This window comes from Rhinolophus hipposideros (genome assembly GCF_964194185.1).
Source record: "Rhinolophus hipposideros genome assembly, chromosome: 9".
Lineage (NCBI taxonomy): Eukaryota > Metazoa > Chordata > Mammalia > Chiroptera > Rhinolophidae > Rhinolophus > Rhinolophus hipposideros.
The window spans coordinates 60,437,572-60,461,460 of NC_138055.1; the positions used below are offsets into that span (position 1 = coordinate 60,437,572).

The window sequence follows — 23,889 nt, forward strand, 5'->3', positions numbered from 1 at the left end:
TAAATTCCAGCCAGTATATGGGTGTATGATTACACTGCAAAATACAATTAACAGAGGGAGATTTTCTCAGATCACGAATTCAATTTATGAATTCTTTCTTCATTGCAACTTATTTGTAATTTAACCTGTTGCTATAGACTAAATTTCAGTGCCCCACCCCATTCATATGTCGAGACCCTAATCTCCAATGTCATGGTATTTAGAGGTGGGACCTTTAGGAAATAATTAGGGCTAGATTAAGTCATGAAGGTAGGGAGGGGTCTCATGATGGGATTAATGGCCTTATAAAAAGAGGAAGGGACAGGAGAGCTCTTTCTACCATGTGAGCACACAGCCAGAAGGCAACCATCTTCAAACCAGAAAAGGGTTCTCACCAGAACATGACCATGCGGGACCCTGATTTTAGACTTCAAACCTCCAGAACTGTGAAAAATAAGTTTCGGTTGTTTAAGCCACCCCGTTTATGAGATTTTTGTTATAGCAGTCCGACCTGACTAAGATCCCTATCCATTGAAATTCTAATTTCAGTAACCATATTTAATATTCATAGAAGATCAAACTGGCTCATTTTTCATTGCTAACCAAAATCCTTCAGTTCCATCTGTCTCCAATTAAGGAAAATGCAACTCTAAATAGCATTTTTCTAGATGTTTTCTTCTTAAATTTAATTATAGTTAATTATTTTTGGTGATTTTAAAAGCCATCTTCATATTGCCATGGTTTCTGTTTGTTATCTAATAGTGTATTTATTCAAGACTTCTTTGATTCTCATGTTATAGTCTTTCTTACCTGTCAAAATATGAACATCCAAAGGAGTTAGTTTTATAAACAATACATAGGAAACTTCAGTACCTTTTAGGGAAGTCATGTTTTCAATCCCATGGGTCCCCAAGCTGCTTCCTAGGCATGCTGTGCTCACAGAAGAGGCATGGGTCAAGGAAGAAAACATCAAGGGTAGATGTGGGTATCCACTGCCACCATACAAAATACAGAATGTTTAGGCAAAAGCAGAATTATTACCAATGCCCTCATTTAAACATATGTTGTGGTCTTGCTCTCTAAAAGTCAAGATTTCTCAAAGGACTAGTTGACGGCATAAAATCATCCAGGGGGCTTCCAACACTGCAGGTTCCTAGTTCTGACCTCCTGATTTTCTGATTTAAGAGGTACCCAAGAATGTGCCACTTTTACGTATCCCCTACATGATTCTTATGTCCACTACAGTTTGAGGATGACAGCAGACTACCAAAAAAAAAAAAAAAATCTATTCCTCTTTTAAGTGTTTTCAAAACTTTTTTCTTTTGGTAGTTTCTTTTGCTGTGCAGAGGCTTTTTTTTTTTCTTCTTTTTTAATTGGGGAACAGTGTGTTTCTCCAGGGCCCATCAGCTCCAAGTTGTCATCCTTCAATCTAGTTGTGGAGGGCGCAGCTGAGCTCCAAGTCCAGTTGCTGCCTTCAATCTTAGTTGCAGGGGTCATAGCCCACCATCCCATGTGGGTATCGAACTGGCAATCTCGTTGTTGAGAACTCCTGCTCTAACTGGCTGCTCTAACCAACTGAGCGATCCAGCTGCCCCTCTGGAGGCTCAGAGGCAGCTTGTTGTCTTCAGTCTAGTTGTGGAGGGCATAGCTCATTGGCCCATGTGGGAATCGAAATGGCAACCCTGTTGTTAAGAGCTCACGCTCTAACCAACTGAGCCATCCAGCTGCCCAAAACTTTTAATAACAATATTTTCTACAGTGGTGATCCTCAAAAGCAATAATAAAGACTATAATCCTTAAAAAGATAAAGCTAACAAGGTTTTGCTATAGAGTCCATAAGTTATTACATATTTAAATTGACATAGAGAAATATGTGTAGTACACTATTCATACAAGTATTTGATTCCATCTGCTTAAACATTATCTCTAATTATAAAAATCTATATACTACAGTATATATTTATATTTAAACATTTATAGCGTAACAAATCTTAAATTGTTTGTATATAGGCAGTACCTTTCTTTTAACAGAAAAATTAATTACTTTTGCATTTTTTACTAAAAATATTTATCATCCATTGGATACACACTTCTTAGTTTTATTTAACTGAAATACAATTTATCTACTAAAAAAGGAGCCAAATGGACTATCAATGATTAATATGAAGATATCAAATAGAAGAAATTGTTGAATATGTAATCAATGCACTAACAAGCCAGCATCTTTATTAATATTAATTTTATTAATATCAATTGATGGATAAATATTAATGTTTATTAATTAACTTTATTAATATTATTCTTATTAATTAAGAAATAATCATAATTTTTAAGAAGGAAAAAAATCTTATAGGAAGTGATGTCAGTTACAATATGTGAGAGCCAAACAAGAGTTTGTTCATTTAACTGAGATTAAATAATCCTAGAGGGCTGGGGATAGAAATTGCTCTATTAAGAACTGACCATGGCTGCTATATATTGAGCTCTATTATGAATTTCATATTCATTATTTCATTCTCTTTTGACTGATTTCCATGAAATAAGTCTGTTATTCCCATTTTAAAAATGAGGAAACAAAATTTCCAGTATCACAAAACTAGCAAGCAGCAGAGTGGGGCATTCAAATATAGGTCTTTCTGATTCTAATATGTATAATCTTTCCACTACATTCTATTATGACATTTCCATAAACATTAAGTAAATTGAATTATGGGTAGAGGTATATTATTATTTCCTACACAGCTCATGAATCCTTCATACTGTAGAAATCAGATCTCATGTGCTATATAGGGGACTTGGGTCACTAATACTTTTAGAAATCTGTAATTGACATAGTTCTAAAGGGCCAAAAGAAGCATACTGGCTAACAACAAAAAGCAACGGTAAATATTTTTTAAAATCACTAGATTTGTTTTATCATTGTTGTTGATGTCTTCTAACAGACCTTTAATAGGGTCTGTAATGCCCTATCACTTAGAGACATCAGGAAGAGAACATCATGAAAAATGTTTCATATACTGTTTACATCACTCCCGGAACATAGAGGTATTCTTTAAGCCCTGCTATTGTTCTAAAACTCTTTGTAAGCAGCTTAAATCTTCTTGCTATCTAAGCCAAAATAAAGAGAAGGATTGTCCAAATAAGAAGTCTGAATAATTCAGTCCTCTCTTGGGAGAAAACAAAGTTAATCTCTCTGGAATCTATACAATTGCAGAATCACTGGATCATTACACAACCCTCTATTTCACTTTGACGTGCAGATTTCTAAGATCCATGAGCATAAAGAAAATATTTTTTAACTGTTGAACGAAACTGGTATAAAAATGATCAAGTATGTAAAGTTAAGATCAATATTTTGTTTAACTTAACTTGTCCTTTAAAACAAAAGATCAGCATGCTTGAAATGATTTAGCTTTCTAAAGTCCGGCCATTATTATGAAGCTTGGGAAAGGATCCAGAGGCTGCTTAATGTTTCCATTTTTTTCATGAAATGGTTCTTTATCAACCTTGATATCTGTCAATATCAACCTTGATATCTGTCAAAAATGTAAATAACAAATAAAGAAAATATAACACATGCATATTTTCCCTACTATCAACCTTGATTTGCACTATACCACTCTTGGTTGGACAAGATATCCCAATGTTTCTTGGAAAACTTTCCCACCATACAAGTACGTTTCATTTTACATACCCTGTTTCCCCAAAAATAACACCTAGCTGGACAATCAGTTCTAATGCGTCTTTTGCAGCAAAAATTAATATAAGACCCAGTATTATATTATATTATTATTAATTATATAGGACCTGGTCTTATTTTACTATAAATAAGTAAAGTAAGACCGATTTTATACTAATTTTTGCTCTAAAAGATGCATTAGAGCTGGTTGTCCAGATAGGTCTTATTTTCAAGGAAACAAGGTAACTAGGACTTAAGAATATACTTTCTATTCAGGATTTTTTTTTGTTATAATTCTAGACCTATAAGACTATTTTATTATTTATTGATTCAATTCAGTTTAGCTCTATCTAACATCATTCCGTGAGTATCTAGTAGAGGGTAGACTAACATCAACCTTCAGGGTAGTGTTGCTTTCATAGCATTTTGTGTGTGCTTACAAAAAAGAGGAGACTGGGATTAATCAATTTATAGACTTCATGCTCATGTTAAAATTAAACTTTCCAGGTCCTTTAGGGTAAAAACTATAATTTTGTTTGTTCTAATTTTTTAATTTGAATAACTTTAGTTGGGGCAGACTGTTTATCAGAGTTCCCACAATTCCTTACTATTTTACAACAGGTTTGCTTCATCCATTCACACTAACTATATCTAACTCTTGCAGGCATTTGAGTTTCAGCCCTGGAAGAGTCTAATCACCTTATTTTATAATGAGAAAACTAATGCTCACAGAGATTAAATAACTTGGCCTAAGTTACCCAGCTAGATACTGGCACTGAGCCAGAGTCCAAATCCAAGTATACTCTCCCTTTGTACAAGACACTGTATTCATTTCACTACTTTTTCTTTCTCTTTATCAGGATCTAACATTTGTCTGAAATAAGGAGCCTCTGTATTATTTGTTTGTTTTAAAAACTGCATCCTGGCACTTACAGTTTTTATTCATGTCTCATGTTTCAAATTATCATTAGCAGATTAAGCACTTTACTACATGCTGTTTGGGTGTTTGCACTATCCCCCACCTCTCCACTACCTTTTAGCTGTTCAGAGAACTAGTAAAGAGAGAACAGTTATAAAATTACAAAAAAGAGAGAAAGGTTTATAGCAGTGAATAAAATTGGGGGTGAGGAGTTTGTCAGAGGGAATAACTGTAGAGGAAACACAAGGTGGAAAAAAAAAGTGAAACTGGTTTCTGAAGACCAAAGATAGGAAGTGTTAAGAAACAGACAGCCACCGTGTTTCTCTGAGAATAAGACCTAGCCAGACCATCAGCTCTAATGCGTCTTTTGGAGCAAAAAACTTATTTTACTTATAGTAAAATAAGACCGGGTCTTATATAATAATATAATGTAATATAACGTAATATAACGTAATACAATACAATACAATACAATACAATACAATACAACACAACACAACACAATACAACAATACAATACAATACCGGGTCTTACATTAATTTTTGCTCCAAAAGACGCATTAGAGCTGATTGTCCGGCTAGGTCTTATTTTCGGGGAAACACAGTAGGTCATCAATCATTGTTCTTTCAGAAGATGTGCTGATTCTGGCAGTTTTTTTCTTAGGCTCATGTAACCAGCCAGCACCAATCAAAATTGTGAAGGAGGTAAAACTCGTCTTGGAATTCTCCTTTGTACTTTCTTCCACTCAGCTTTATTTTTAAAACACAGTACTTTTTCTTCTTTTTCTGGTCCATCCATGGCTGAAAACCAGCCCTACTTTGACACCTTAGTTTTAAGCTTACTCTTTCCAACAGTGTTTACGTTTGAACTCCTGTCTTGATTGTTGAGTACAAGAACCTTTCTGAAGAAGTATTGCTGAGCAGAGAGAATTATTTGGAAGATCCTTTCTAGACTACTTCTAACTTCAAAACCTACTCTACTTTACATAAAGTGCACTTTGTTCATACCAAACCTACTTTCTGAAGTACTCAGCATATTCCTTTTTCCTTGTCAAAGCTGTAAGTTAAGCTGTTAACGGTCAAGAAAGATACAGAGAGCCTGAGAAGTTAATGACAATTACCAAGCAAATAGTATGTTCTTATAAAGTTAACTAAGGCAAGCATCATTGAAGAATACTCATTCCAAATAAGCAGACGTAATCCTTGGCTTATACTCAATTTTCTGTGTGATTTGAGGGAAAGTAACATTTCTCATCAATTATCTACTTAAGTTTTTCAGTGCAGATGTGGATCCTAACCAATCTAGTATTTATGAACAACATCTTATTTTTCTTCATAATCGAGAGTAGAGCTACATAAGTCAAATAAGCAGAATTTCCAAAACTTAGGAAACTGAGGTCACTAGAAAGTTGATTGCTATAATTAAGACCATAAAGTTTAGCAGAAAAATAAAAACCTACCCAAACTTCTAGACTCTGGCTGCTGGACTGCTTGGTTTCAAATTTGGGTTCTGCCATCTGCCTCAACTCTTTACCTACAGAATGGAAAAATAATACGCTAATATTAATACCTCATAGTGTTGCTATGAGGCTCAAGTTACTACCGTAAAGTGTTTAAAACTGGGATTGGTACTCTGTAGGTGTTTGTTAAATAAAATACTGTAACTATTATTTCTTTCCTAACCCTGAAAGCAACTACTTAGGTCTACAAAATGACCTCATAAATCTGATCTATAATACAAATTGACATTGAACTTATACATCTATATCCAATTAACTCATTGCTTGGAATATGATACAAATGAAGAAAAGTTTATTTTACTTTGTTGCATGGATACAGGCTTCAACATTTCAAAAAGGCATTTTTTTTAAAGAAACTGGACAAGAGAGTGTATGAGGCACCACTTCTCAATTATGTTATGTTTGTAAAATGATATAGAGGATGGTTTTGCCTTCAAAGTTTGTAATGATTGTTTTCAACAGCTTTATTGAGATATAATTTATATACTATACAATTCATTCTGTCACCAGTAAACAACATTAATATTTATCGGTTGGTTATTACGTCCCAGGCAATAAACACATATTGTTTCATTTAATCTTCATAAAAATCCTTTAAGGTATTACTACCCCTAATTTTACAAATGAAATAAAAGTTAAGTACGTTGTAGCTAGAGGTTCAGGTGAGGTTTGAACTCATGTTCCTATGACTCCAGTATTCTTCCCATATCATGTTGCCTCTCTTTGGAAAATTACTTTGCTCTCTTTCAGAGGTTGTCTGGGTGTAGTGCAGGGTCTCAGCTCCCACTCCCCGCCCAAGAACGCAGGACACGGTAAGGCCAAAAAGGAACACCCACGGAGCCATAGATAGGGGAGTCAAACCAATATATTCTCGCTGGCGCTGGCGGCTAGGCTGGAGACACAGGAAGCAGGATCTACATAATCTGCAACCCGCTGTCCTAACAGCAGTCCGCGCTTGCCAGCCACCATCTTCTTGCTAGCCCCCATTCCTTTTTCTGCTAGCATAGCCACAGCCATTATATTAGTGGCCAATGGCCTACGGGTTACAGCTGATGGCCAACTAGCCACAGCTGCTGGCCGTCTGATCACAGTTGATGGCCATTTACTACCCGAGCCAACACCTTTCTATGTGAGGCCGAGAGCCTGGAAACTGCTTTTTGGGGCTTTGTCCCCACACTGGGAAAGGGGGAATTGTGACCTTTGATGGCACTCATGGTTAGAAAACTTCTAATTTTTGAACCTGTCAAAAGAAATAGCAAGTGGAAACTGTTTTTAGACTCTGAAATTAAGGATGACAAGATAATACAAAATGGTATTATAATGAAGAAAATAAGCAATCGTGATGCTAATATACAAAAATTATAATGCCAATACTTTAATTTGGAAGGGTTCAGTACTTTTTACTAGCATAATTACACCCACTTTTACTGCATTCCCACCAAATGAGATAATATAGACATTAAAAATGGGGAAACGAGGCATCATGCAGGAATTCTTACCCATCTTTTAGCCTTTTCACATGATTTATGTTACAGTAAAATGTCTGTACATCTTATGCTTGGAAATACGCGGTTTTGCCACCATTAACTTATTAATTATTTAGATGGTTATATGTTGGGCAGCACTGTGCTAGCCACCAGGTATACAGAGATAAAAAAAAAAAAAAAAAAAAAAAAAAAAAAAGATGGCCCCAGTGTGGCCCAGTTTATATTATAGTTCAGGCTCTCATAAGAAGTAGTGAGCAGTGCTATAGTTGACACTAAATAGCACGTGGGCTTTGGAACTTGGTTATAAGCTTGCGTCCCTTCTTTGTGACCTTGGCATTTGACTTTTGAGAGATGCAGTTTCCTCATTTGTTAACAATTGGCTTCAAATCAAAGTTGGTATTATTACCTAGTTCCAGGTGTACACACCATAGGGAGATGTAGCTAATAAAACGTTCCTTTATGACATCCAGGAGAGCGGGTTTCTTGCACGTTGTCTTTCCCTTTAGTACCTGGCATTACTCGACACATATTTCACACCGGGTTCCAGGAACTGGAAGTTGTTTTTCACTGCAGCTTAGCAACCTGGGTGTGCCTGGGGAGGCGTCTCAAAAAGCTTATAAAAGCTCTCCACCTACGGCAGGAGTAGGAGCGCAGGAAGGAGCCCGGGAAGGGCATTGCAGCCAAACGTTCGGTTTCGGATTGTTCTTTGTCTGAGCCAAACCGAGCTTGGGTTCTGTGACTCGCAACGAAATGAGTAGTCACGGGGCTGTTAAAATTCCTGCCGTATCTTAGTCGTCCCCACGGCCCCCACCCCGCCCACCCTAACCTCCCCTTCCCTCAAGCGTGAATGAATGCGCAAATAAGGGTTTTCAGGCTTCTGTGGGAAAGAGGGAGGAGAAGGCTGACGTCCGGGATGGACGGGGCGGCGGCACCGCTCAAGCCGGAGAGGACCGAAGCCCCTCGGAGGACAGTTGAAACCAGGCGGTCCCGGGGCGGGAGGCCAAGGCGAGATGCTGGATGAGCGAGGGCCGATGGGGGGCAGCAGACCACGGCGTTGCACTCAGTCCGCCCTCAGGGCCAACTCTTGAACGAAGGCGCTCCCCCCCTTTACATCTCTTTTGGTTTCGACCTGCTGACTGGGCGGGGCCCCGGGACGCCATTCCCACAATGCTCCGGGGCGTGCCGCCGCCGTCGCTGCCGCCTCCGCTGCCGCTAGTGGAAGAAGATGGCGGAAGGCGGAGCGGCGGATCTGGACATCCAGCGGTCTGACATCGCGACGCTGCTCAAAACCTCGCTCCGGAAAGGGGACACCTGGTGAGGGAAAGGGGTTGAGGTGGCCGCGATTGCTCGAGGATGGTGGGGAACTGGGCAGGAACTGCGGACTGGTGTCTTTCGCTAGTGACAGGTGCGGGCAGGTCCGGCGGCGGCCGCCCTGGGCAGCAGGATTTTGGCCACTCCGGAAATGTTGGGGCAAAGATTGGACCCGAGATGAGGGTCAGGGTTTGTGGCTTATGGAGACAAGCCGAGAGGCTTACGGTGAGCGGCGGTGGCGGCTCGTGTAGTTGTCTTCGTCCTCCTTCCTTCCGTAGTGCCGCTCCCACCTAAGGCCTTTCCCGAACCATAGGTTACGGTGGCTCAGCGTGAATTTCTTGATGTTTGACAGGTCCTGGTCCCGCGGCTCATCACTGTCTCACCCGCTGTACTTCTCCAGTCATTTCCTTTCCCGGCATTGTTGGCATCCAAGTTCCCTATTATTCTGAGTCTTGTGTTCTTCCGGGAGGCAGGCTGCAGGGTGTTTGCGGGTCGTACGACACAGGTGGCATGTGTCAGGGAGCCACTTACGAGAAGGACACCTTAGTTTCCAGTGCCTTGTCAAAAGGAGGGAGAGGAAGGTGTAGGAAGCCTTGGGCTTCTGAGATACCACGTGGTCTTGTGCTGTAGTAGCGGCTTGGGAGACACCGGCTGCGTTTCTTAGAAGTGCAGCCCTCCCCTCCGGGTTGAAGGATAACACAGGCCTGCAAAAAGGAGATAAGTCCACTTGAGGCTTCAGTCACTTGCTAATATACAAACTTACAAAATAGCACAGGGTATGCTTAAAATACTGGAGGAAGCGTGTAGAGATTTTAATACTTGTCGGCCATGTCAAGCGGCATCCAGAATAACTTCAATATGTGAATGTGTAACAAAAGGTCCTCTGTTTATTAGGAAGGATGGTGTGCCTCTTTATTGTAATAAAAAGTATTTTCACTTCTCATGATCCCCGTAACAGTGGTATGTGTATTACAGAGTGTTTTTTTCATATGCTTGAATGTGGGTTAGTAGAAGAGTGAGCCTAAGATTTAGACCTGAAAGAGTCACTGTTCCACCATTTAACTTGCAGTAGGACTTTGAGGAAAGTTCGATTTAATCATTGCACCTCAGTATCTTCATCTATGAAATGGACGATAATAATTTCATTGTGGGGGTTTTAACTTGATACAATGAAATAGTTAAAAGATTTTCTGTTTATGAGATAACATTAAATTTTAGTCGCATTTTTATCGCCGCTAATGCTGATAAAATGGTGTGGTGGTCGGATCACTTTCAAGTAAGCTAATAGATGGCAGACTTGGGGCTTGAATTTAAGTATTTTATCTAAGTCTTGACACTTTTTTTCTACTTGTTCCATACCTACATACATACTATGTTTACATGCTGATCTCTAATGGCGTAACATGTATTTGTGCATTAGAGCAAAAATGTGATTTAATAAACGTTATCGTTCATATTGAGATGTTTATTACTGTGGGGAAATTGGACATTTCCTAGGACACATGTTCACCTTGGCCTATGGATTGTTAAAGATGAAATGAATCCTTGCTATTGTTTGTTGAAGAACACTTAAAAATTCTTAATTCACCTAGCCTATTACCACCTCATGAAAAGATAAATGTGGATTTTCATAAGACAGAAATCTGTAAGTTAAAATATGGATATCATTTACATAGATATTCTCTTTAATATTGTTATGTTTTTGGTATAATGAGTATTAATTGGTTTTGTTGACACTACAGGATGATAGGAGCAGGATGTTTATTGTAGGCATTAAACTTTTTAAAGTTTGCTACAGTATTTTTCAAATGAAAGTATTTTTGCTTTTTGACAAGGTTAATACAAATCATTTTAAAGAGTAAACAAAGGAAGTTCATAAATTTGAACATTTTGATGTTTTCATTTTTAAAGAGAAGGAAACCGAAGCCCAGATACTTAGGTAACAGTAGAATTTATTCTCACATTGATTTCCCAGCTTATTTTAAGGGGGGAAAATGCAGGAGCAAGATAGTACTGAGGAGTCGCAGAGTCTAGTTTGGTTTAATATGTGAGCTAGTTTACTTACAGTTAGCAGGTGAAACCTGTAAAAAAGGAAGTAATGTAAAGCAGAAGTTTGTGTTTTTGTTTTGTTTTAGCAAAAGTTTGATTCAGAGTTTTAGGGACAATAATTTGATAAGTACAAATTTGATAATGTATTCCTAAGTACAGAACTGGTAAAGATACTTAATCATTTGTTACTTGGGCTTATGTTTTTGGAACTCATTAAAAATGAGTTTTTAACTCATTAAAAAGTTATTTCTCTTTTCAATTTTCTTTTACTATTTGGGTTAATCATTTATGGGTATTTGGCAAACCTTGTCTTATAGCTAAAATGGGCCATATGCAAAAGGAACATTTTCTTGGTATATGTATATAACCATCTTGGAAAAACTGGACTATTGAGAAAAAATAGTTGGTTTACCATAAATTTATTCTTGAAAGTTTAATACTGATGTTTGATGTTTGAGTCACATGTATTAAGATGAATAAATTTCGTTAACTAGGTTGTGAGCACTTTGTAGATAGGATTGTCTTGTACCCTGGTAACTAACTCTTAACATCTGGACAAGGATAAAGGTTTGATTCTGCATGGATATTAGAGTGTGTTTATTTGTAAATAGTGAATGATTTTTACCTGCAAACTGACTTTCTAGAGATGAAAATAAGTTACACAAGTCTGAGATGAGGAGACACAAACTTTATGATACACTTGTACTATATAGTAGTACACTTTATAATCACAAAAAAGTCAAAATTGATGCAAGAGAGTTATACCTCTTAAAAAGGTGAGGTATGAAAGAAACACGGATCTACACTAGGAGGAGGAGAGCAGTTGTCTCACAGGCTGTTCCTGTATTTTATCTCCAAGGACAGATGCAGAAAACCATGAACAAGGTCGTTAGAATTTAGAAATATAGAAAAAGGATAAAAGAACTAGAATTGTTTAGCTTAGGATAAAAGATAAATTAATCTTCAAATACACTGTGGTTTCTCCTGCTGAGAGAAAAGGAAAATTTATTTAAAGCACATTAAGTGTGAGTATATTAGCAATGGAGGAACCTCATTAAGAGGATGATAATTAAATAAATGAGTTACAAAGACAAGTTGCGGACTATGGAATACTTTCCTTGGAGATTTCTTTGAAAATAGGCCTATAATGAATAAATAAACAGGTAACTATAAATGAAAATATCTGCTTTATTTCCCCATTTTTATTAAATGTCATTTACCAGTTATTTTCACTAATTTTTATGTGCGAGTATGTTTAATGGTACCACATAGCCGACTTTACAAATTAAATTTTGCATGTCATTTTTGTATAAACCCTAGTAACTCAATAGGTTTAAGGTAACTTCAGAGAGTAACTTCAGTTTTTATTTAGTCATTTAAAATGTGTATATTTTGTTTCAGTAAGTTGCCAAGGCACAGTCCATCAGATCAATGAGGTTTTTAGACAGGAGACATTGATTTCAGTTTTAGAGCCTTCTTTCCTACTCTTTTACTTAGAAATCTTTGAGGCTCTATATGATCCCTTATGTTTACACAACTTTGATTAACACTAACAGAAAATTACCTTATAATCACAAATCAGTTAATAATGTAAAGGGACACTGCTAATCAGTATGAAATCCAAATTTTTTAGTATATGTATCCTAAAGAAGTTTTTACAGTACTGTTACTGTTAATTAATTTTAGTTGTGCCAAAGTGTTTATCACTAAAGGAAGGTATAATTACATCATTTCCAGGAAATGAAACCAGAATGCAAAACTGTTTTTCAGTGTTGGTAAATTGGTAAGACTAAGGACAGAAGTAGTGACATTAAAGCATATGTCTCACAGTTTAGTTGTTTAAAATTTAGAAAAACACTTTTTTCCTAATTTAAGCCTTTTCATAAATTTTTAAATCATTTCTAGGTTGTTAATGAATCCAAGATTAATGGATCCTGTTTAAGCCAAGATCATCCAGAGCTTTAGTCAGTGATTTTATTTATCTCTTTAGTGACATTCAAGCTTTACATTTTTCTAAACCATACCATTTTCCCACTAGCACATGCAAGGTATTAAATAAATAGTCGTTTTACAAAATAGTTTTGTGACAGCTATTAATCTTGCTTGCACATAAGGATAATAAAATTTTTAGTCTGTCGGGCCATGACCTATAATATTACATTTTAAAACACTGTGCTAGGTACTATTTTAAGTACTTACGTATGTTAACTTATTTACTTATCACCACAGTTCTAGGGCACTAGAAAGTTAATGTACTATAATTCACATTTGACACAATAGGAGTCCTAGGCTCAGAGAAGTAGGTGTTCACACAGTGATGTATCTGGGATTTGAACCCTACTAGTCGGGGACTTTATTCAGACCCTAAAAAAATCACTGTATTATACTCCCTCTTATTTTAAAGATGCATTTTAAAATCTGGTTTCACTTTAAAAAGAAAAAAATTGACTTTTTTTTTTTCTCTTCGAGTGGAGTCAATTTAATTTTAGTGGCACAATTCTATTTTACCCTCTACTTGTTTCTTGTGGCTCTTCAGTTTAGATATGATACAATATGTAGAAAATCTTAATGTCTTGCTTCTGGAAATTAAAATATGTTTAAAGATTAATAGGCGATGAACTGAATATGTCGAATAAATATTATTTTGATCCAATAGTACATTTAAACAAAAGAAACTGGGATCATTTATTGTTGAGATTTTGGATTTTAATTGTTTATCGGTAATCATAAGTTTCTTTTTATATAGTTTTATAGAAATAACACATCAAGCAGATAGTAAGAGCTTGTAGGATAATTTATTTTAGTACTTACTGTATTTTAAAAGTGCTGGTTTGTAGTAAGCCACAAATACATAAGGCTCTGTTTTTTGGACTGTGAATCCATAGGAACAGTCCAGCTCAGAAAATGCAAATATAAGTGATTGGTTTTTTATATCCCATGTTTACCAACTGATTTGCTTTCCCAAAATAACTTTTAATAAACTTTCAAAGTCAAAAGACATGTGAATTAAGTTAGACAGTCGATGGTACGCGTTACTGTATTGATAGCTCTTCAGCACTTCCTGGAAACTGACAGTCCAGGTTGCATCACGGCTCGTAGAACAATCAGTTTTTCCATGTCAGTCATTACCGTGGTTGTATCCATTTTATAACATGAATTTAGAGTGGTGTTATTTTTCTGCATTTTTAGAATCACCTTGTTAATAAGCCATGATTTTGATAAAAGTGGATTGAAACCATCAAATGTATTGGCAGGGAGATAAGGGGAAAGTTGAGCAGTGTGTTTACATACATTATCTGATTTGACTCTCAAAATAAGGATCAAAGTATGTATTTATATTCATTTCTTACACATAAGGCATCTGAACTCAAAGAAATCAGTTGATTTGCACGTATTCCACTAGTGAACATTTGTTGAATGCTTGCTCTGTGCCAGTCACTATTCCAAATGCTTTACACTTATGCACCCTTTAAAGTAAGTGCTGGTATTTACCTCATTTTATAGATGCTTGATGATTTCAGAGCTGGTTTAAGTATCTGGTTTATAATGATTTAAAATACTAAATATGTTAATCTCCTTAGTATTAAAAATGTTCTGTGCTGTCATTACTCAGTGTAACTCAAACAGCATTTCATTAAGTCATTAGACTATTAAACTATTCCTTCTTGGTCCCCATATAGAATTTTTCAACATTTGCTAGTTTTTTGTCTTCGTTGAGTAATAATATCAGTTCAGTTTGTGCCTTTTATTTTCATTTTCTCAGTTAACACTATAATTCACACTCTGTACCTTATATTTATTCCCTTAAAGTCATTTCTCCAGATTCTTTCTCCATCTATTTTTGAAAGAGAATGTAGTTCCTTTCAGTTTTATCATCCGGGTTACACAGAAGTTACTACTAAAGAAACCAAGAATAAGACTAGTAGTAGGTGACCTCAGTTTTGAGTACAGATTGAAATGATGTATCTGAGGGGACAATCAAAAATGGCTCCTCAAAAAGTGGGGAAGATCAGATTGTAACATCTCGTAAGGCAGAAAACATCTGTAGCATTAACCTGTATTTCATAATGCGTAGAACATCGTTACCGCTTCTATCAGTAAGATTCTGCATGGTTTCCTTAAAGCTCTCCAAAAAGAAAAAAAGGGAGTAATGACTACTTTACTTCTCCAGGAGGAGGAGACTTAAGAATACTAACACTTCATTCCACTCTCCTTTTAGCTTTGAGAAGACCCAGATGTTAGTGAATACTTCCTTACTGTTAAACAGAATCATTTAGTAGAAGTAGAAAAGTCTTCCTTTATGAAAAAAAGCAAAGGCTCCCATAAGCAAGTCCAAGAGTAACTCTGAGGCCAGGCTAGTCCAAGTTTTAGAAAGTCCGTTAAATTATAACCTGGAAGCATTAGAGGCAAAATTAATTACTTGAGAGAAAAGAGCATCACGTTCTTTTAGTGAAAAACAAGATTAAGCATAGTACAGATGAAATAATTCTGGTAAAAGAGACTTGATAATTTGGATCGCTTTATGTTATTTAACAATGTATTTTAACAGCTTGACAAAGTTTAACGGTTTAATCAAGAGATTTGTCTTTGGTATAGGTCAAAAATTTATATTCATAAATTTGAATGGATTTCAAGCTGAAAAAACTTGATTCTCAGGAGAGGTGTACCTAAGTAGTTATATGTACTTGTTTACCTTGTTAAGAGCTTTTTACCTGTCTCAAATAAGTATTCTTATTTTACAGTTACAGAAACGGGCGTACAGAGATAAGTGCACATGGTCATACACTTGGGCAGTGGTAGGGCAGAGAGTCTAACCTAGGCAGTGAACTCTAAAAGCCTGCATTTTAAACTGTACTGTCTGCCTACGAGTGATAGAGCCAAACCCATATTATGGAGCAACTTTTTGAGGAATGGATACTTGGAAGTACTGAAATTGAGAAGTGACAGCTTTGTCACATTAGTAAAACACCATGTTCATCTTTGTCCATATGAAGAACCTGTAGAATTTTCTGGGTCTCCTTGGTTTAGCACTCTTAGCAGTCTCATTTCTAATTAATACAGCTCTGCGTTGATACAGGTGGTGGTTCCCATTTCCTGCAAATTACTTATTCCTGCCTTGCAGGGCTTTACATATCATTCATATTTTTTCAAATACATTTTACTAATTCTTGACTTTCGCTTACTTCAAAACCTAACTCAAAACCAATCTTTGTGAAGTTATCCCCAATAAATCCATCCAGATCTATTCCTTCCACCCCCCTTATTTTAAAAAATGTAACAGCTTTATTGTGATATAATTCCCATATCATACAATTCACCCACTTAACGTGTACAATTTGCTGGATTTGGGTATAGTCACAGAGTTGTGCAACTATCATGAAAATCAATTTTGGAATGTTTTTATCATCCCTAAAAGAAACCCCCTACCTGTTAGTCCCCCAATTTCTCCCCAATTCCCCTTCTCTAGGTAGCTCCTAATCTACTTTCTGTTCTACAGATTTGCCTATTCTGAGTATTTTATATAAATGAAATCATATAATACATGATTCTTTTGTGTCTGGCTTCATTTACTTAGCATAATGTTTTTTAGGTTCATCCATGTTATTGTATATATCAGTATTTAATTTCTTTTTATTGCCAAATAATATTCCATTGTATGGACATACCTCATTGGATTTATCTCTTCATCAGTTGATGGACATTTGGGTTGTTTACACTTTCTGACTCTTATGAATAATCCTGCTGTGAACAGTCACGTGCACGTTTTGTGTGTACATAAGTTTTCATTTCTCTTGAGTTTACACAAGGAGTGGAATTGCTGGGCCTCTATGTTTAGTTGTTTGAGGAGCTGATAGTCTCTCTTCCAAAGCAGCTGCACCGTTTTACGTTGCTACCAGCAGTGTATGAGGGTTCTGATTTCTCCATATCATTGTCAGCATTTGTTATTGTCTGTCTTAGTGGATGTAAAGAAGTATCCATTGTTGTTTTGATTTGTGTTTTGCTAATGGCTAATGATGTTGCACACCTTTTCATATATGCTTATTGGCCATTTGTGTATCTTCTTTGGCAAAATGTCTTTCTAAATCCTTTGCCCATTTTTAAAATTTGGTTATTTGTCTTTTTATTGAGTTTTAAGAGTTCTTTATATATTTTAGATACAAATTTTCATTATCCAATAGATTAGCCAAATTTCCTTCCATTCTGTGGGTTTCCTTTTCATTTTCACAATCTTACTTGCCCTCCCTCTTGAGTTCCTTATTTGTCTCTTAGTTTAGATGTAAAAAGAGGTCATAAGAATGAGTTCTTGCTAACTGATGAATTTAATGTGCTCAGCAGAAAATAGGTTGGAAACGCTTGAAACCTAAAAATTAAGATATAAATGGGAAAGCCATTTGTTTATTTAAAAGAACATCATCATTTTCTTTGGTTAAGTTTTGCTGAAACAAATTGAGTTTTAGTTTGTTACATCTAAAAAAAATAGGCAAAATATCTGGTTTATAATAATTTAAAATACTAGATACTGTATAATATCTGCTTTAGTATTTAAAAGTGTTTCATGCTTTTACTACTTGAATGTAATTTAAACAGTAATTCATTAAATGAGAGGATTAGTAATAGAGTGAATATCCAGAATTGTTTATGCCATTAATTTTGCCAAGGATAGTTATACATATTGTTCTGAGATTAAGTGTGATACATTGGATTAGGCAGATATTTTTGTGTATTTTCTTAGTTGTAAAAGGATGACTGTCTTATGCCTACTTGACAGAGAAAAAAGTAAGATTTAAAAAATACAAATAATGTTATGTTAATGTCGATATTAGGCAATTAAGCAGGAACTGCTTATCTGAAAGTTGTCAGTATAAACATATACTAATCAAAACAACGGATCTATGCACTCACATTCACTAACGCTGTGGTTTCCTAAATTGTGCTGCTGGTATTTCCTCATTTCCTCCATAGTACCTTTAAGCTATTTTATATCTAAGACTATTTGTGAGTTATTTATTGGTCCCTATGTATCGTTCTTAAATTTCCTTCTTTGTTTAAATTTGCTTTCTTGTTTAAAAATACTAAACAACTTTTAAAACTCTCCTATCTTCCCCCACTACAAAAAAAAAAAAATCTGGCCTTTTTAGTTGTTAATGTAATTTTTCTGCCTTTGAGGACTGTCTCTGAAAATTAACACATTCATTTGGGGTACTGAAATTAACCTAGCCTCTTGAGCCATTGAAAATTGTTCTGTGTAGACCACATACAAATTGTCTTTATTGATGCCTTCAGAATATTTAGCACCATACAATTTAGACCTTTTAAAGTATCATAACTTCATGTAAGTTTTTGAGTTATTATTTCACACATATTTGAATCCTGGGAAATATTCCCAGTGGTCTTCATGAAATGTAAATCAGACAATCTCTTCCCTTCTAAAAATCTTTCAGTGGCTTTCCATTGCATTTAGGATAAAATCGTTATCATTACCTTAAAGGCACACCGTATAGTCTTGCCCCAGTCTGCTTCTTCAGCCTTAGCTAGCTTTCTCCTCCCCTTGTCATAAACTCCAACCTCATTTAGTAAGTCCCTCTAACATACCAAACTCCCAAAGTTGTGCTGGTCCAGCACATGTTGTTCCTTCAGTCTAGATAGGTTTTTTTGTCTTGCTCTTACTGAAATAACTTCTGTTCATATGCTAAAATGTTACTTTTTCAAAGAGGCTTTCCTTATTATAAATAGGGGCCCCTTTATATGTTTTTATAGGTTCCTGTACTTTTCCTTCACAGCACTTAACACAGTATTTTCCTACATATCTTAATTACGTACTGTCTCTCCCCACTGGACTCTGAATTCCAGGAACACAGGGACCTTGCCTGTTCATATGGAATAGCATATACACAGACCTTCAATACATATTTTTTGAATGAATGAATTTCCACTTCTAAGAGGAACAACCTAGAGTTTTTAGTGCTAAGTAACTACTCTGACACCTCACAGCAGGTAGTATCAGAAAAAGAATTTTAGTCTAGTACTTTTTCTACACTAAATTTAGAATTCATACCTACTCAAAGCTGATTTCAGCAGGTGAGAAAATGTATAAGCAGAAATTAAAACAAATTCATGAAAACAAATTAAGATTGAGTATGAAAAAAATTCACCCATAACTCCAAAAAAACCTCTTAAAAGCAAGATAGTGTATATTTAGTCTTAATTGAGGTGAAAATCATATCTCATATAGGTGTAGTGTGAATGAACACTCGGGCTTTACTACTAAATTTCCGATAGGCAAAGATCTAAGATTTACCAAAGATTCCCCACTTTGAAAATACTTTCTATAAATAAAATAGATAAAAATGGCTAGATTGTGCTTTTTATATAAATATTTCAATTCTTATTTATAACTTGGTAAGCATCATGATATCCTTCTGCTACTTTGCTTTATAAAGAGAACACTTACCATTTCATAAAGAGGGAAATATGGTTTTACTAAGCATCTTACATCTTTAGACCTTTGATAAATGTGATTTAAAGTAAAGTTTAATATAGTAGAGCATTGAACTTTAGAGACTGAAAACTAGAGTGCATGCTGAAAACAGGCCCTGCATACTCACTTAGTAGTGTTAACCTTGGTAAGTCAAGTAACCTCTGAAGTTTGGTTTCCCTATCAGCTAAATAAAGAGGAAAAGTGATCAACTAATTAATGTGAAAACACTTTATGCAAAAAACTTTATATAAGTATAAAGCATTTATATAGTCTGTTATGTGATATTAGAATTTTAATTTAAACAGATGAGTGACATCATATTTGTGTTTTTAAAATGTCTGGCAGCAGAATGGAGGACAAATTGGAAGCAGGCAGACTTCAAACAGAGACAATTGGGCAGCTGTTACAGTAATCTGCCCCCAAAACTTGATAGAGAGAGGGAGGAAGGTACAGAACTAAGGTACTTTTCTGAGGAGGAAGAGGAGAGGAACAGATCTGGTTACTAGATGTTATTGGGTGAGAGAGAACTAGAGGATAGTAGTTTGGTTTCTGGGTTGGGAAGTTAAATTACTGATGACATAATTTATTAAAGGAATACTAGAGAAGGAATACATTTGGAAGGGGAAAGATGATTGGTGACTCAAGGTTGAAATGTCTGAAATATCCTAGTTGACATGGACTAGTAGGAATTGGAAATATGGTTCAAGAACTTGGGGACTGGTGCTGGGATGCAGATTTTGGAATCATTGGTATGAATTACAATATCATTGGAGAGTATGAACAGTTAGGGAATACAGCCCTATGGAATACTAACATTTAAGAAGAGGAGGAGAAGGCTATATAAAAAAAAAAAGAGAGAGAGAGTATCCCTCCCTTCAAAAAAGTAGAATCACAGAATTTAACTTGAAAAAAGATTGATAAAGTTCATAAAATTATGGATCCTTTGGATATGATAGTAGTCATTGGTGACTTTGTGAGAACCTTTTCAATGGCCCATTGAGGTCCGAAGATTTATCTTGCTAGGTTGAAAAGTAAGTGAAAGTTGAGGAAGGACAAGCTTGGCTGCAAGAACAAGTCAGAAAAATGGGAGTAGGTAGAGGAGAAATTAAGTCTGTGAGAGGGGGGGTGGTTTAGGAAGAAAGAGGGAAGAATTGGCTTTAAGGACAAGTCAGAAAAATGGAGTAAGTAGAGGAGGAATTAAGTATGTGAAATGGGAGGTGAGTTAGGAAGAAAGGGGGAAAGAATTGGTCCTTTTTATATGCTGAGTGGAGGGGGGAAAATGAGAAAAAAAATACAGGCAGAAACAAGGACATTGGTGCTGTTGATTGACTAAGTTTCCAAGGAAGGAAATTAAATCCAAAGCATTGAACAAAAATAATTATTTTTTTAATTAAAGTTTATCAGGGTGACAATGGTTAGTAAAGTTACATAGGTTTCAAGTGTACAATTCTGTAATACATCATCAATATATCACATTGTGTGTTCACTACCCAGAGTCAGTTCTCTTTCCATGACCATATATTTGATCCTGTTTACCCTCATCTTCACCCTTTCCCCCCTTATCCTCTGGTAACCATTAAACTACTGTCTATGTCTATGAGTTTTTGTTTATTTGTCTTGTTCCTTTGTTGCTTTCAGTTTTACATATCAGTGAAGTCATATGGTTCTCGACTTTTTCTGTGTGGCTTATTTTGCTTATCATAATAATCTCAAGATCCATCCAAGGAAATAATATTTGTCGCAAATGGCACTATTTCATCTTTTCTTATGGCAGAATAGTATTCCATTGTGTATATATACCACGTCTCTTCTTTATCCATTCATCTATTGGAGTACACTTTGGTTGTTTCCATGTTTTGGCCAATGTAAATAAAACTGCAGTGAACATCAGCTTGAAAGAATCAACATAGTTAAAATGTCCATATTACTCAAAGCAATATACAGATTTAATGCAATCCCCATCAAAATCCTGATAGTATTTTTTCAAGAAATAGAACAAAAAATTATCAGATTTGTACGGAACCACAAAAGACCCCGGATAGCCAAAGCAGTCCTAAGAAAAAAGAAAAATGCTGGAGATATCACACTCCCTGACTTTAGCTTGTACTATAGTGCAATAGTAATCAAAACAGTGTGGTATCGGCAGAAAAACAGATACACCGACCAATGGAATAGAATTGAAAACCCAGGAATAAACCCATGTAAATATGGACAGATAATTTTCAACAATGGAGTCAGAAACATACAATGGAGAAAAGACAGCCTCTTCAATAAATGGTGCTGGGAGAATTGGAAAACCATGTACAAAAGAGTGAAACTAGACTGCTGTCTGTCCCCTTGTACCAAAATGAACTCAAAATGGATCAAAGACTTAAGCATAAGACCTGAAACAATAGACTGCATAGAATGAAACGTAGGTACTATACTTATGAATCTTGGGTGCAAAGAGGATTTTTATGAATTTGACCTCAAAGGCAGGAGAAGTAAGAGCTAAAATAAATGAATGGGACTATATCAAACTAAAAAGCTTCTGCACAGCAAAAGAAACCGTCAACAAAATAATGAGTCAACCAATAGAATGGGAGACAATGTTTGCAAACAACGCCATGGATAAGGGGCTAGTATTCAAAATATATAAGGAGCTCATACAACACAACAACAAAAAAACCAAACAATTCAATTAAAAAATGGGCAGAGGACCTGAATAGACATTTTTCCAAAGAGGACATACAAATGGCCAATAGACATATGAAAAGATTCTCAACATCACTAATTATCAGAGAAATGCAAATAAAAAACACAATGAGATATCTATCACCTCACACCAGTTAGAATGGCTATCATCAACAAGACAATAACTGTTGGAGAGGCTGTGGAGAAAAAGGAACCCTCATACACTGTTGGTGGAAATGCAGATTGGTAAGGCAGTGTGGAGGTTCCTCAAAAAATTAAGAATAGAATTACCATATGATCCAGCGATCCCTCTCCTGGGTATCTACCCAAAAAAATCTGAAAACGTTTATCTGTAAAGATATTTGTGCTCTGATGTTCATTGCAATAAAAATTATTAGTCTTGGATTTAAGGAGGGTTATATCTTTCACTGATCTATAAGGGAATCAGGTAAGATTAAGGTGTGGAGCAAGAGCTGGACAGAAAAGTTTAGGCTTCTAACTTGTTTGAAAAGTAGGCAGCAAGGTTCTCTATTCAACCTAATTAATAGGTTAGTCTGGCAGGGTGTCAAAGAATTATTGAAAAGGATTGCGGTTCATCTTTGAAAGACTTGTGAGATTGAAGACCATAAATCTTTAATCTCCATCAGATTTTCCTTAGTAATTTTGAATCCAGATAATATTAACATTATGATAAAACTATTTTCATATTGATGTACTAGTGGGTGAGAAGGATGGATAATGAACAAGTGTGAGGCAGTTCATAAAATCTTGTAATTCACTGAATCAGAGGGAAATAGTAGTGATTAAACCACATCCAGAAACCTCAATCATAAGTAAAGCGATCTTGATCATACTTTGATATATTTACTTCATTGCTTTTTATATGGGAACACAGTCAGATGGTTCAGTATCATTCAGAAATATTTCACCTTCAGTGTCATCCATAAGATATAGATTCCTTTGTGCAAGAAACTTAAATTATTCTAGTTGTCACAAAGCTGTTAATCACTACTCTGTACTGTTATTTCTCTAGATGTTTGCACTTTAGTATTTAGATTAATTTACATGGTTGTAAGTCAATAATTCATGTAGTATTTGGTACTAAAGCTTGATCATCTTAAAATTAGTATGTCAATTTTAGAGTTTTTTGAATAATTGTTTTGCTTATATTATCTTCCCAGACACTGTATTTTCCCTGAAAATAAGACCTAACCGGAAAATAAGCCCTAGCATGATTTTTCAGGATGCTCGTAATATAAGCCCTACCCCAAAAATAAGCCCCAGTTAAGATTGTCAGCCAGACGGATGTATGTAGTATGTCTGTTGCAACACACCATGGACGTATTGAATTATGAAATAATAATATTAATATGTAATTAAATATAAATAAATATTATTGAAATTAATACTTAAAATAAATGATACTATAAATTGTAATTAAGCATTTGTAAATACCCAAGCAGGTGCCTTTGGACGACAGGCAGACGCCTATGTAAACAGATGAACTAAAGACTTACTGCCGAATGACCAATCGGAGTACGGACACAACGCATGAATAATGTGCGCACTTGATAACAAACGGACATGGTTGTGTGTAATGTGAATCTTCATAATTCAATACGTCATGTGTTGTAACGGACATACTTAATGCACTCGTGTGAAATAAATAAAAGTTTTCTGAATTTTGGTGCCTGCAATTAAAATTTTCGTTGCTTTTGTATGGACCATCGTTCTTAACTGTCATCATTTTTGTTGCCACTCCTGTTTCGGAAGTCTTCAGTTATCACTTCGTT

General features: G+C 35.7%; 1 protein-coding gene across 4 annotated transcripts in view; it reads left to right on the top strand.

The window, feature by feature from the left end:
- Nucleotides 1-8,463: 8,463 nt before the first annotated feature.
- Nucleotides 8,464-23,889, top strand: part of USP15 (ubiquitin specific peptidase 15) — a 115,186-nt gene continuing 99,760 nt past the window's right edge. For 2 of the 4 annotated variants that reach the window (XR_013993942.1, XM_081058416.1), the window contains exon 1: nucleotides 8,464-8,898. Coding sequence is in view for 2 of the 4 variants with exons in the window: in XM_081058416.1 (XP_080914542.1) it covers nucleotides 8,810-8,898 (89 nt within the window). In the remaining 2 variants the exon portion in view is untranslated. The remainder of the gene's footprint in view (nucleotides 8,899-23,889) is intronic. The other 2 variants (XR_013993943.1, XM_081058417.1) reach the window with 1 other exon arrangement.